The sequence below is a fragment of the Eleginops maclovinus genome, chromosome 3 (assembly GCF_036324505.1).
Source record: "Eleginops maclovinus isolate JMC-PN-2008 ecotype Puerto Natales chromosome 3, JC_Emac_rtc_rv5, whole genome shotgun sequence".
NCBI lineage: Eukaryota > Metazoa > Chordata > Actinopteri > Perciformes > Eleginopidae > Eleginops > Eleginops maclovinus.
In genome coordinates, this window is record NC_086351.1 from 1,388,650 (window position 1) to 1,401,199 (window position 12,550).

Here is a 12,550-nt window from a genome sequence, read left to right on the forward strand (position 1 = left end):
CTTTTGCCCGGACATGTCCTCTTTTTACGTCATGTCCGGAGCGTCCGGGGGGTTTTTATAAATTCATGAAAACGCCCGTTTTTCACTGTTGGGACCATTAAATACTGACTGGCGCTTCCCCCCACCCCCCAACAATCGCAAGTGTCCTCTTTTTCGCCACCTCAAATCTGGTCACCCTAATTTAGACGTCAACATATTTTAATAAAAATGAACCCATTTTTTTGGGTGTTTACAGTTTTTATATATACAAGTACAACAGCTAGTAAGTGAGCTTGTTTTTAGCTGCGTGTCTACTTTTATCTTACTGAAAATAATCCCTACATGTTCATCTGATAAGGCTGGTTATGTAACCAAGGGAGGAGCTGCAGACAGGTCAGGGTGTTAAAGTCGAAGTTGGAACAGACTGTCAGACACCTTTTACATCTCAGGAGCAGGAGAAGGAATACCGGGTGAGTGTTAACCCCAGGCTCTGCTGGGTTTTTAAGACGTTCATTATTTATTGACTGTCATACTGGATGTCAGAACATTACTTCTTGATTAAATCCAGAGTCCTAGAGTCCAATGAGACCCCTGCAAGTGTTGGAATGTTTTTTTATTTCCTGGTTTTCGTTCGTTTCGTTATAGTTAGCCTACATAACAGCCCAGCTGTTTTTCAAAATGTTAAATCGTTTTTTTGTTAACAATCGTTCTATTTGGTATCCTTCTCTTACAATGTATTTCCTCATACTGTGTTTATGTTAACACTATGCACCAAAATAAATTCCCTGTATGTGTAAAACTACTGGGCAATAAAACTGATTCTGAATTTACAGGGAGGTTTTAAATTGAAAGATGCCAAGTGGGAATTTTAGAAAATTCTTTGGGTTAAGTTTCAAAAACATTGGATCGATTGTCAAGATTTCGTTGGCTACCTTGAACACGTCTTTCTATTTAAGATTTTTAATTTGTGAACTTGTTTATTTCTCTCTCATCAGAAACAGGTTTATTGCTAAGCAGGTTTACACATACAAGGAATTTGTCTTCGTAAGATCCTGATTTTTAAAATGTTATTCTTTATGTTGTGAGAAATGTTTTGTCCTGAAATCCGGGCTATTTCTAAAACTTGTCTTATGCCGCTCTGGTGTCTCGAGTCCCGTGTCTGACACACACACACACACACACACACACACACACACACACACACACACACACACACACACACACACACACACACACACACACACAGCAGACAAAGGTACATTGTCAGATACAAGCTGCTTAATGTCTGTAGTGGAGAGGAAGCATAAAGTGCAGTACAACTCCCCTCCTCTGATATTATAAAGGTTCATTTGAATCTGATGGCTGTTTCCTGTTTGTCTGTGCAGGATGATTTTGCACAAAACAGAGAGTTCATCACTCTGGTTGTTTATAAAAACCGACGGGAAGAAGGTTTACTACCCAGGTGAGGTCCGATGGATGCCTTGTACAAATGAAATGTTAGTTCTGCACAATTCATCGAAAATGTACGGAATCTTAATAATGACGAGTGCAATATTTAAATAAGCACAGCGTTTGATCAATGTATACCGCACCTTTCAACACCCAATTAAAAAAATGTGTGTGTGTGTGTGTGTGTTCAGTGTTAATGGTGTATCTCTCAGACTGGAGAACATGAGTGATATACAAGAGGGGGATGAGGACAGATCTTCAGTCCCCAGCCGTTTGTCTCTGAAGAGTGACCGGTCTATAGGAATACCTCCACTCTTCAGTAATGAATCTGGACCCTCAGACACAAAGTAAGAGTCTGTCGCTACTGAAAAATGACCTGACGAGGATTCAGTTTTTGTATAATCTGATGTATTAAACTGTTCTTTAATAATGTTGTGTGCAAACTATATTACCCTATGGACATTTTTAAATGACAGCTAAAGATACACCTTTTTAGATTAGCTTTTTATTGGTGTCACCCCCCCCCCCCCTTTTTTAAATGGTCTTTTAGTCTTAATTATTTATTTAACAGTTGTGTTAGTGACATTTCCTGTTCAGTTATAATTAGTACTACATTTTTATTGTTTTATTATATATTTTCATTGTACCACTTCGTTTGTCTAATGACTTTTTTGAAATTTTCCAACAGGGATCATTATTTATTTCAATTGTATTATCATACCTTTTACCTTCTGGTGTTCACTTGTAGATACAGTAGGCTAAACATGATGTTTGCTCCTCTTGGTGATGTTATGAATCCAGAGACGATGCTGTTTGCTTTTATAATAATGTGAAGCCTAAGCTGATAACTAAGATATATTATATAGAGATTAGGGCTGTCCCCGACCAAGGATTTTGTTGGTCGACCAGTGGTCGTCATTTACTCCGACTAATCGACTAATCGCCCCCCCCCCCCCCCCCCCCCCCCCCCCCCCCAATTTTTTTTTTTTTTTTTTTTTTTTTTTTTTTACAATTTTGACCGGGATACACATCTGTGAAGTTTTACCTTTAATGCCCGGCTACCGCATCTATTCACATTTACCACTAACGCCGGGAGTAACCTTGTGTGACTACTAACAAAATGTTTCCTGGTTCATCTAAACACTAGGCCTATAGCCTACACAAGTTCTTCTCTCAGTCGGAGAGTGAGAAAAAAACCCGACGTTCGCAGAAAGACAGACGGAGTTTGAACATTCTGATTATTTATTTTAAACAGGCGCCACACACGTACTGAATGATGATGCAACAATTCAACAAAACCAAAAATAATAATACAGCCTTAAACTAATTTAAAAAAAAAACATATTATTATTTTCGTTTCTTTTGGAAATGTACATAACGAAAAAAAATATGATTGCTGTAAAATAGGCAAACATGAATAGCCCTAAACTAATAAATAGGCCTAATTTGAAACAGACAGTGCAGATTAACAGACCAACGAGGTAGACTTGCATAAAAAACCTGAAGCTCACAGTGATTTGTCCTCGGCTCTGAGTTTTCTCAAATTGTGAGAAAGGAAGACCAATTTGTCCACATTGTCAGGGAGAAGTGAACTCCGCGTCTTGCTAACAATGAAGCCGGCCTTAGAGAAGATGCGCTCCGATGGTGTGGACGTGGATGGGATGGAGTGAATACGCATGGCTGCTCTGGCCAGCTTCGGGTAACGCTCCTCGTTTTTTTGCCACCATGCTAGCGGTCCCGACTCAACTTTTGTTTTATCCTCCAAGTACCATTTCATTTCATTGTTCTGTTCTTCTGTCTGCAGCTCCTCATCTGTACCCATCAGCATGGATATTTCGTCCTGCTTTTCATTCTTTTTTGTTTTCTTCTGTGGTACAGGCCCGGGTTCGTTGTCGTCCCCACTGGCGTGCTGTGTCTGGGCAGGCTCTTCTGCTGGAGATAGACTCTCAGCTAAATCCAACACCGTAGTGTATGCCTGGTTGCGTTTCTCTTCCTCCATAAACGATAAGCTTTTAAAGCGTGGGTCCAAGACAGCAGCTTTGATGTAAATGCTGGACTGCAGCTCCTTGTTTAGCTCCCACCTCTTGTCAATTTCCTCACCAAGTGTTTTCTTCAGTGCTGTCACGGCCGCGCTGTCATCCTCGCGCAGCAACAGGTGACGTCTTTTCATGTTTATGAGCATGGGCAGCGTGGCAGAGAGAGATGCATTAAGATCTTGTGAAAGCAACTCTGTAAGTGTGACCATCGGCTTCAACACCGACACTATGTCTTCTGTTATCCTCCATTGGACCGTGGTGAGATCCAAATCGCGGTCAGATCTGTGTGTGGTAACGGGGTCGGAAAGTACAGCGGTGACCGGCCACCTCTGTTCCAGAAGGCGCTCCAACATGCAGTGAGTGGAGTTCCATCTCGTGGAGACATCCTGGATGAGTTTGTGTTCAACCACGTTCTGTTGTGTTTGTTTTTCAGTGAGAGCCGCTGTAGCCTTGGCACTTTTCTTAAAATGTCCAACAAGACGTCTGGCAGCTGCTATGACACGGCAAATGGGATCTTTTTTAAGAGCCGCATTGATGCACAGCTGCAAAGTGTGCCCTGCGCAACGAACTCCTTGGACGTTACCCCAGGACGGGTTACGCGCTAACTGATGGGCGCACAGCACCATGTTCGCGGCATTGTCATGTACAAGAGCGACCCTTTTTTCCGCGGGGATTTTAAAGTCTGCCATGACTTCGCTGAGTCGCTCTGCTATGTTGACAGCTGTGTGGCTCACTCCCAACTCTTTCGTTTCCAGCACGAATGAATGCAGTTGCCAGTTATCCGAAATAAAATGCGCTGTGACCGTCATGTAACTTTCCATCTGGTTAGATGTCCATGCATCTGTTGTGAAGCTGAGTGCTTTGCAGTTATCGATCTTGCCCTGGAGTGTTTGTTTTATTGTGCTGTATTTGTTTGTAATCGCGTGCATCACTGTTTCACGTTTTGGCAGGCTGTATCCGGGCTCGAGGCAATTAATTAGATCTTTAAATCCCTCACCACTGACGATATTCACAGGTCGCATGTCCAGCGCTATGAAGTCAGCTATTTTGTCAGTTATGTCTCTCTTCCTTTTTTCAGACAGAGGGGCTTTCATTGTGAGCTTCTGCTGCGTTAATGATGAGGAGGATGAGGAGGATGATGAGGATGACGTGGAGGTGGAGGGGGCTAGATTGCAATAAAGTGGATGCGCCTGTAGAGATTTAAATAATAAGTTAACCAGTGAGCTGGATAATTTAGCCTTACCAATACTAGCGACAAAACTAAATGTACTTAATTCATTATTTATTAATTCAATGTATTATTTATAATTTATATATATTTATAATAGGCCTAATTGCATTAACTTCATCGCATAGGATAGCTAGGCTAGTAGGCTAAGCTACTTACATTCTTGAGGTGGTAAATCATGTTCGTCGTGGACGAATGATAGGCAAATGTTTTTCTGCAAATTTGGCATATAACCCTCTTTGGGTCATCTCTATCCTTTTCGAAATGCTCCCATATCTTAGAGCTCCTTCCAGACATGATAGCCAAATAAGTCGATGCTGTCCTTGTCAAACAAATCAAAACCGTTTAACGTCTTTCTTGTCACGCCCTTCAAATTAAAAGTCCCGGAAGCCCTTTGACGAGACGCGGCTTTTTTCCCCTGCGACCAATCGACCAATGGAATTTGGTCGACAAGTATTTTTTTTGGTCGACCAACGATTAATCGATTATTTGAGGTCAGCCCTAATAGAGATATAGATCTTTTTAAAATATCAAACTAGAATTTGCCCCCTTGTACCATTTGTGAAAATCAGCTCCATTAAGGATGTGTTCCTCTCCACAGAGGGAAGAGGAAGAGTCCTGTTCCTGTGGAGGAGCAGCTGTACAGCTGTGCTCTGTGTCAGGACGTCCTGAAGGACCCAGTCTCTACCAGCTGTGGACACTGGTTCTGCAGACAGTGCATCACCTCATACTGGGAGCAGCTACCTCCATCAGGAGACTCCTCCTGTCCCCAGTGTGGAGAAAGATCCAGAACCAGAGCTGGACTGCAGACAGCCAGTCAGACCAGCTCTTTAGGAAGTAAGAGGCCGAACACATGCAGCCTCATTAGAGCCGTCGGGGACCCGGGTCTCTACTCTTGTATCAACTTTGATTGGCGCACTATATCATCTGATGTTCTTATAGGCATTGTTTTTAAAGTGTATATTAAAACAGACAGCAGGGTTTTCCTTATTATTATCATCACAATAGTCATGCAAAGACATTTTTATAGAATATATCTGATGGCTAGGATTCTTGTCTTTATGTCAGGGATTCTGTTGTTTCAGAAAAATAATAACATTCTAAACACGGTATGTTTTACTTTTTTATTGTTATAATTAGATTCTCCAAAGCATTTTCCTTATTCTAACATGTTTCTTCTAACAGGTCTGCAGCAGGCTTTAGAGGACCATAGGATCAGTCTGAGGAGGAGATGTGAACTTGTGACTGAAGGAACTGATGAAAGTGAAACCCTCCTCAACAGGATCTTCACTGAGCTCTACATCACACAAGGACGGAGTGAAGAGGTTAATACCCAACATGAGGTGATGCAGCTGGAGACGGCTTTCAAGAAGAACACCCTCCATGAAACTCCAATCAAGTGCCAGGACATCTTTAAAGCCTTAGCTTACCATCAGACACACGTCAGAGTGGTCCTGACCAACGGCGTCGCTGGAGTTGGAAAAACCTTCTCAGTGCAGAAGTTCACTCTGGACTGGGCCAAGCGTTTGGAGAACCAAGATGTCAGTCTGGTGATCCCGCTCTCCTTCAGGGAGCTGAACCTGATCAAAGCTCAGCAGTACAGTCTTCTCAGGCTGATCCATGTTTTCCATCCAGCCTTACAGAAGGTCACAGCAGAGCAGCTGGCTGTCTGTAAAGTGCTGTTCATCTTTGACGGCCTGGATGAAAGCAGACTCTCTCTGGATTTCAGAAACAGGAAGGTTGTGTCTGATGTCTCACAGCAATCCTCAGTCAACGTGCTGCTGACAAACCTCATCAGGGGGGAGCTGCTTCCTTCAGCTCTCGTCTGGATCACTTCCAGACCTGCAGCGGCCAATCAGATCCCTCCTGAGTGTGTGGACAGGGTGACAGAAGTACGGGGCTTCACTGACGACCAGAAGGAGGAGTACTTCAGGAGGAGATCCAGAGATGAAGAACTGTCCAGCAGAATCATCTCTCACATGAAGAGCTCCAGGAGCCTCCACATCATGTGTCTGATCCCAGTCTTCTGCTGGATCACTGCTGCAGTTCTGGACCACTTGTTGACTACAGACCAGAGAGGAGAGCTGCCCAAGACCCTCACTGACATGTACTCACACTTCCTGCTGGTCCTGACAAAGAGGAAGAAGCAGAAGTACCATGAGGGTCATGAGACGAGCCCACAGCAGCTGACGGAGGCTGACAGGGAGGTTCTTCTGAAGCTGGGGAGGCTGGCGTTTGAACATCTGGAGAAAGGAGACATCATGTTCTATCAAGAAGACCTGCAGCGCTGTGGTCTTGATGTCACCGAGGCCTTGGTGCACTCAGGAGTTTGTACAGAGATCTTCAAAAGAGAGAGCGTGATCTTCCAGAAAACAGTCTACTGCTTTGTTCATCTGAGCGTTCAGGAGTTCCTGGCTGCAGTCTACATGCTGCACTGCTACACCAACAGAGACACAGCGGTACTGAAGGACTTCCTGCAAAGAGACTATAACGACAGTTATAGCAGTGATCAGGATTACCCATCCCTGGACGTCTTCCTAAAGAGAGCCATGGAGAAATCCCTCAGAAGTGAAAATGGCCACCTGGACCTGTTTGTCCGCTTTCTCCACGGCCTCTCTCTGGAGTCCAACCAGAGACTCTTAGGAGGCCTGCTGGGTCGCACAGACACCCGTCCAGAAGTCACCCAGAGAGCCATCAGCAACCTGAAGGAGATGAGCAGTGATGAAGTCTCTCCTGACAGGAGCACCAATATCTTCCACTGTCTGACAGAAATGAACGATCACTCAGTACATCAGGAGATCATAGAGTTCCTGAAGTCAGAGAACAGATCAAAGAGACTCTCTGTGATCCACTGCTCAGCTCTGGCCTACATGCTGCAGATGTCAGAGGTGGTTCTGGATGATTTGGACCTGAAGAAGTACAACACATCAGAGGAGGGAAAACGGAGACTGATTCCAGCTGTGAGGAACTGCAGGAAGGCTGTGTAAGTCCAGATGTGATTAACTGTATAGAATAATGTAGATCAGAAGTTTAATTCTTCAAATCAACACCAACATTTCTGCTGTTTAAATACAACATAATTTCAACACCCAATCAATTCTATTTATTTGTAATAATTGTTACATTTTACGTTTCACTCTTCATATTCCTTCGAGTGATGGAGACGACATGTAGACATGTGAAAAAAGTGCAGGCCTTCAGAGGTTTTTATCATAGCAGCACAACATACAGCAGTATTGACAGTTATCAGTGAAGAAGTTACGTGTTTATTACGTCCTTGGAGTTTCTTTGTCATAAATCAGAGACGCATGTTTTTATCACAACAATAAAATGTGTTTCATTTCCAACCAATAACAAAGTTCAGATTGTGTTTTGATGCTGATGCAAAGATCACTTCTTGCTGACGTTATTATGTTGAAAATATTGCAATCTTATTGGTTTGGTAATTGTGTTTATGTGAGCAATGCATTTTTAGATGCTCAGAGAAGCCAACACATCATGCATTTATTGATCCATGACATGCAAATATGAATATATTAACACTTAAATAAACACTGTATACCTCTAATATTGTCAAGCCATTTGTTTATTTTCTGATTCTTTTGGCAACAGTCACTGACAGCAGAAGGTAGTCAGCACGGACATGTCAGACGTGTGATCAGATCACACTAACAATGCACACAGTCAACTTAAAGTAAAAGTAATAATAAAACAATATATTATTATATATAATATAAACTGGAATAAGGCCAAATGTCAATCGGAACATATTCAAATCTCTTTTCATCAAATTCTTGAAGTTAATATTATGTTTCCTCTTTTTTTATTTTACTAACAAATGTTGTAATATGTGTCATTGCAGACTTTCGGGCTGTAGACTCTCACACTCTGACTGTGAAGTCGTGGCCTCAGCTCTGAAGTCCAACCCTTCCCATCTGACAGAGCTGGAGCTGAGTTACATCAATCTAAAGGTTTCAGGAGTGGAGCAGCTGAGTTCTGGCCTAAAGAGTCCAAACTGCACACTGGAGAAGCTGAGGTGAGATGTCTGGCTGTAGTTCATATAGATTTGTTTATATTTATGATTTTCTGAATTTGCCTGAGAACAAACACGTTTCTATAATATATTACATAATAATGAACAGCAGAGACAGTAAATGTGTGACGGACAGTGTTTGAGCTTCCACAGACTCTCTCTGTGCTCCATGAGTCAGTGGAGATGCTGTCAGTACTGATGAGCTGTGTGAGGGAGATGAAGAAGTTGTTAAAGAGCTGATGAAAGAGACTGCTGCACAGAGTTCCAGATTATCAGTTGTTGTGAATCTACATCTTTGCTGACATTGAAACCTTCTCCAGCTCTGATCAGATTATTAAACCTCACATTTCTCCAAATAGAAACATTGTTTTCTAAACTTCATCATATGATCTTTATTCAGTCTGAGGTACTGCAGTCTGTCAGAGATCAGCTGTGCTGCTCTGGCCTCAGCTCTGAAGTCGAACCCCTCCCATCTGAGAGAGCTGGACCTGAGGGGCAGCAATCTGCAGGATTCAGGAGTGGAGCTGCTGAGAGATCTTCTGGAGAGTCCACTCTGCAGACTGCAGACTCTCAGGTCAGTTCTCCATCTCTTATTTGCTATGCTGAGATGAATATGAGAGAGTTGTGTTGACTCTGAGCTGCAGACAAAATACATATTCTGGATGTTTTTCTTCACATTCAGAATTCATCCTGAGATATTTGTGATGTTTGTAGACGTTGTGATCTGGAGTTGAATCAGTTTCTGAGGGGTTGTTTGTCTGGCTGCACATCATGATGTGGATGGAGTTTCAGATGTGAAGTCTCCTCTTTTTATTGAAGTAGAAGCACGTTGTCTTTAATATTAATGAGAGCTCTTTTTCTCTGTCTGTATCTTACAGTTTTTAACCTGAAGGAGTTTCCCCTTTCTAAACTTCTACATCCTCTACTTCTCCAGCTCTGCACAGATTATTAAACTTGGAATATTTGAAGCTGAAACGTTGTTTTCTAAACTTCATCATGTGTTCTTTATTCAGTCTGGAGAGCTGCAGTCTGACAGAGATCAGCTGTGCCTCTCTGGCCTCAGGTCTGAAGTCCAACCCCTCCCATCTGAGGGAGCTGGACCTGAGTGGCAACGCTCTGAAAGATTCAGGAGTGGAGCTGCTGAGAGATCTTCTGGAGAGTCCACTCTGCAGACTGCAGACTCTCAGGTCAGTTTTCTGACTCTGATACTGCTGGAGATCTCATATTTTTCATTAGTTATTCAATCTGATTATTGTACATGAATATATTACATCCATACATTTGCAAATGTTTGTTCATATTTGTATTTCTCTAAATGTTGTCTGCAGTCACAAAAGTTCATTGTTTTTTAAAGATAATGTATTATTAGTCCACTGGTAGTTGTTTCAGTAAATGGACACATCTGAATAAAGAAGGTCCTCTGAACTCATATTAGTTTTACATTGATAAAGTTTTGCTTTGACAGAAATATTTATGTTTACATTCATTTCATTGTGTTTCAAAGACAATAAACGGAAAGCTGATATTATGACGATCTCAATAACAGAAAGACAGTCGCTGTGATTCAGGGAGAAGCTCATTGATTAGGAACCAGTCATGTTGAGCACAGATTAAACCTGAACCTCTGACTGGATTATAACCTGATTTCATCCTCTTCATGTGTTCTTTATTCAGACTGGAGTTCTGCAGTCTGTCAGAGATCAGCTGTGCTGCTCTGGCCTCAGCTCTGAAGTCCAACCCCTCCCATCTGAGAGATCTGGACCTGAGAAACAACAATCTGCAGGATTCAGGCGTGCAGCTGCTGAGAGATCTTCTGGAGAGTCCACTCTGCAGACTGCAGACTCTCGGGTCAGTGAGGGGTCGACTCTCTGCTGGTTCAGCAGTATTGTATTAAACTGTTTCTTTTTTTTTGTTCAATCTTCCACAAACTATATATTGTAAGCTGAAAATGGAAGGCCAAACATTAGTAAGTAATCAACTTTCTAACAGACGGATGAGATTTTACAAAAGAGTGGAAAAGGTGGTCTGTTTTTTATGTGATGTTTTTTGTCTCCGGATGAATCTCTGGTTATTTCCTGTAATGCAGCTGAGAGCTGAGGGCAGTCAGTGTAGAGTTTCAGAGAAGATATGATGGGATGTAAAGCATTGGATCAGTCAGGACTCTGAAGCTGACTAACTCAAAGAACAAACACTGATTTTAGACTTGATCCAAAACTGTTGGATTTGTTCTTCCCTACAGGGCCAATTACAAGATGATCCCAGCCAAGATCCAGAAGAACTGTGAGTACTGAAACCAGATCCTCCTTTCATCAAGCTACTAAACTCTGATCTTTAAAGTCCTCATAGGGAAACAGAAACATTTTTAATCCCGTTCTTGTTTTTCTGTCTGCAATCCTTGTGGCTGCTGTCTCTCTTTGTTCATGTTTTATTCTTTTTATTCCTCCTCTTTCTCCTCCTCTCAGGGGACTCTGATGTGGAACAGGAAGTGGAGACAGACAGAAAGGTGAGAGGTTGTACAGTGTCAAATTATGTAGATGGCTGCAGCTCGGGAGGAACGTTCTGTTAAAGCAGCTATCCTCAATTTTGGCGCTATATATTTGACTAAAATCACAACAAGCAATTGTACTTTTTTCTTGAGAACAGAGATTTCTTATCATAGTTCTGCAAAAGTTTTATCAGATTTAGGATCCAGTGTATTGCCAATTAGGTTTCTCACATTCAAGGATGTTATTTTGGGGTATTGTCGAAATAGCGAAGGAAGCCAAAATATCATTGTTTTGAAATGAAGAAGTATATCATCTGCTGCGATCAATGCCTCACCACTCTGCTGTGATTGGCTGGTTCTGCTGTGCTGTCACATGTTGTTTTACAATGTTTTGCAGTTTGTACTCATTGAGCTGGAGTTGAACTTTATGTATTTGTGAATAACTAACTTTGTTTTATGATTCCAGGCTCCAGTTTCTGTCTCAGCTGAACACACAACTTAGTCTTCCCACAGGTAATCCTATAACATGACCAGAGACTACTTGTAATATATATTTATATAAGCATACTTCTGTAAAGTCGTGCCTTTCACCATGAGGTATTGCATTCAGTCTCTTTCCAGCAAACATACGGTGTATAATATAATGCCTCGATGTGTAAGATGGTTTACAGCAGTGGATCTCAACCTATTCCAGTCGCAACCCCTCAGTGTCAGAAACTGATGTGCACACACTCTGACTCTCATTGACCGAACCTGAGGCACCCTTTCGGGTCAGATCTGTCGGGGGCTGGTCACCCAAAATCATATATTACATATTTTGTTATAATTATTGATGTGTTTATCAAAGCTGGTAATGGTGGAACTAGTTGTATTTACTTTATTTACTCCTGGGTAGAATGTGAATTTAATCAACATGTAACTAAAGGTCTAATAAGAGTTGATCCTGTTGAACTCAGCTCCTCATGGTGTCAGTGAGACTGCTGATAAAGGTTTATACACACAAACTGAACGATTGAGAATAAAGCCTTTATGAAATGTGATCATATGTTGTTGTAACCTTTAAGATGTGTCATGATCTCTTTCAAATTAAATGTCTCACTGTGCAATACATACCCGGCTGCTATACTTTTATTTTTGTCTATTTTTTGTGTGTATATATATTTCTTAGTAACTTGGGTGAAATATTACGCTGTCTTTGGCTCTTTCTGCTGTAATAATGAACATTTAAATTTGAAGGTATTCTGAGAGTGGAATCCGTTCAGTGTCTGTGGACAGATGAAGAACTGATCCTGGGTCAGCAGAGGCGCTGCAGTGGACAAGGTTCAGAGGTCCTGCTGATA

General features: G+C 41.9%; 2 protein-coding genes across 3 annotated transcripts; both read left to right on the plus strand.

The window, feature by feature from the left end:
- The first annotated feature begins 428 nt into the window (after positions 1–428).
- Positions 429–8,732, plus strand: LOC134862251 (protein NLRC3-like). Of its 2 annotated transcripts, XM_063880046.1 has the most exons (6): positions 432–449; positions 1,365–1,475; positions 1,620–1,775; positions 5,294–5,529; positions 5,878–7,675; positions 8,555–8,732. In XM_063880046.1, exons 2-6 carry the CDS (start codon positions 1,366–1,368, stop codon positions 8,730–8,732), a joined length of 2,478 nt encoding a protein of 825 aa, XP_063736116.1. In that variant the 5' UTR covers positions 432–449; position 1,365. The 2 variants fall into 2 exon arrangements, with proteins under 2 accessions (XP_063736117.1, XP_063736116.1); XM_063880047.1 differs by lacking the exon at positions 8,555–8,732 and having other exon boundaries at positions 429–449; positions 5,878–7,679.
- A 191-nt stretch (positions 8,733–8,923) lies between these two features.
- On the plus strand, positions 8,924–12,320 carry LOC134861666 (ribonuclease inhibitor-like). The gene is given in 8 exon segments (XM_063879061.1): positions 8,924–8,932; positions 9,126–9,212; positions 9,214–9,299; positions 9,739–9,912; positions 10,400–10,573; positions 10,965–11,005; positions 11,188–11,228; positions 11,677–12,320. Coding segments are annotated over 8 exon segments (648 nt in total). The 3' UTR covers positions 11,713–12,320.
- Positions 12,321–12,550: the final 230 nt, after the last annotated feature.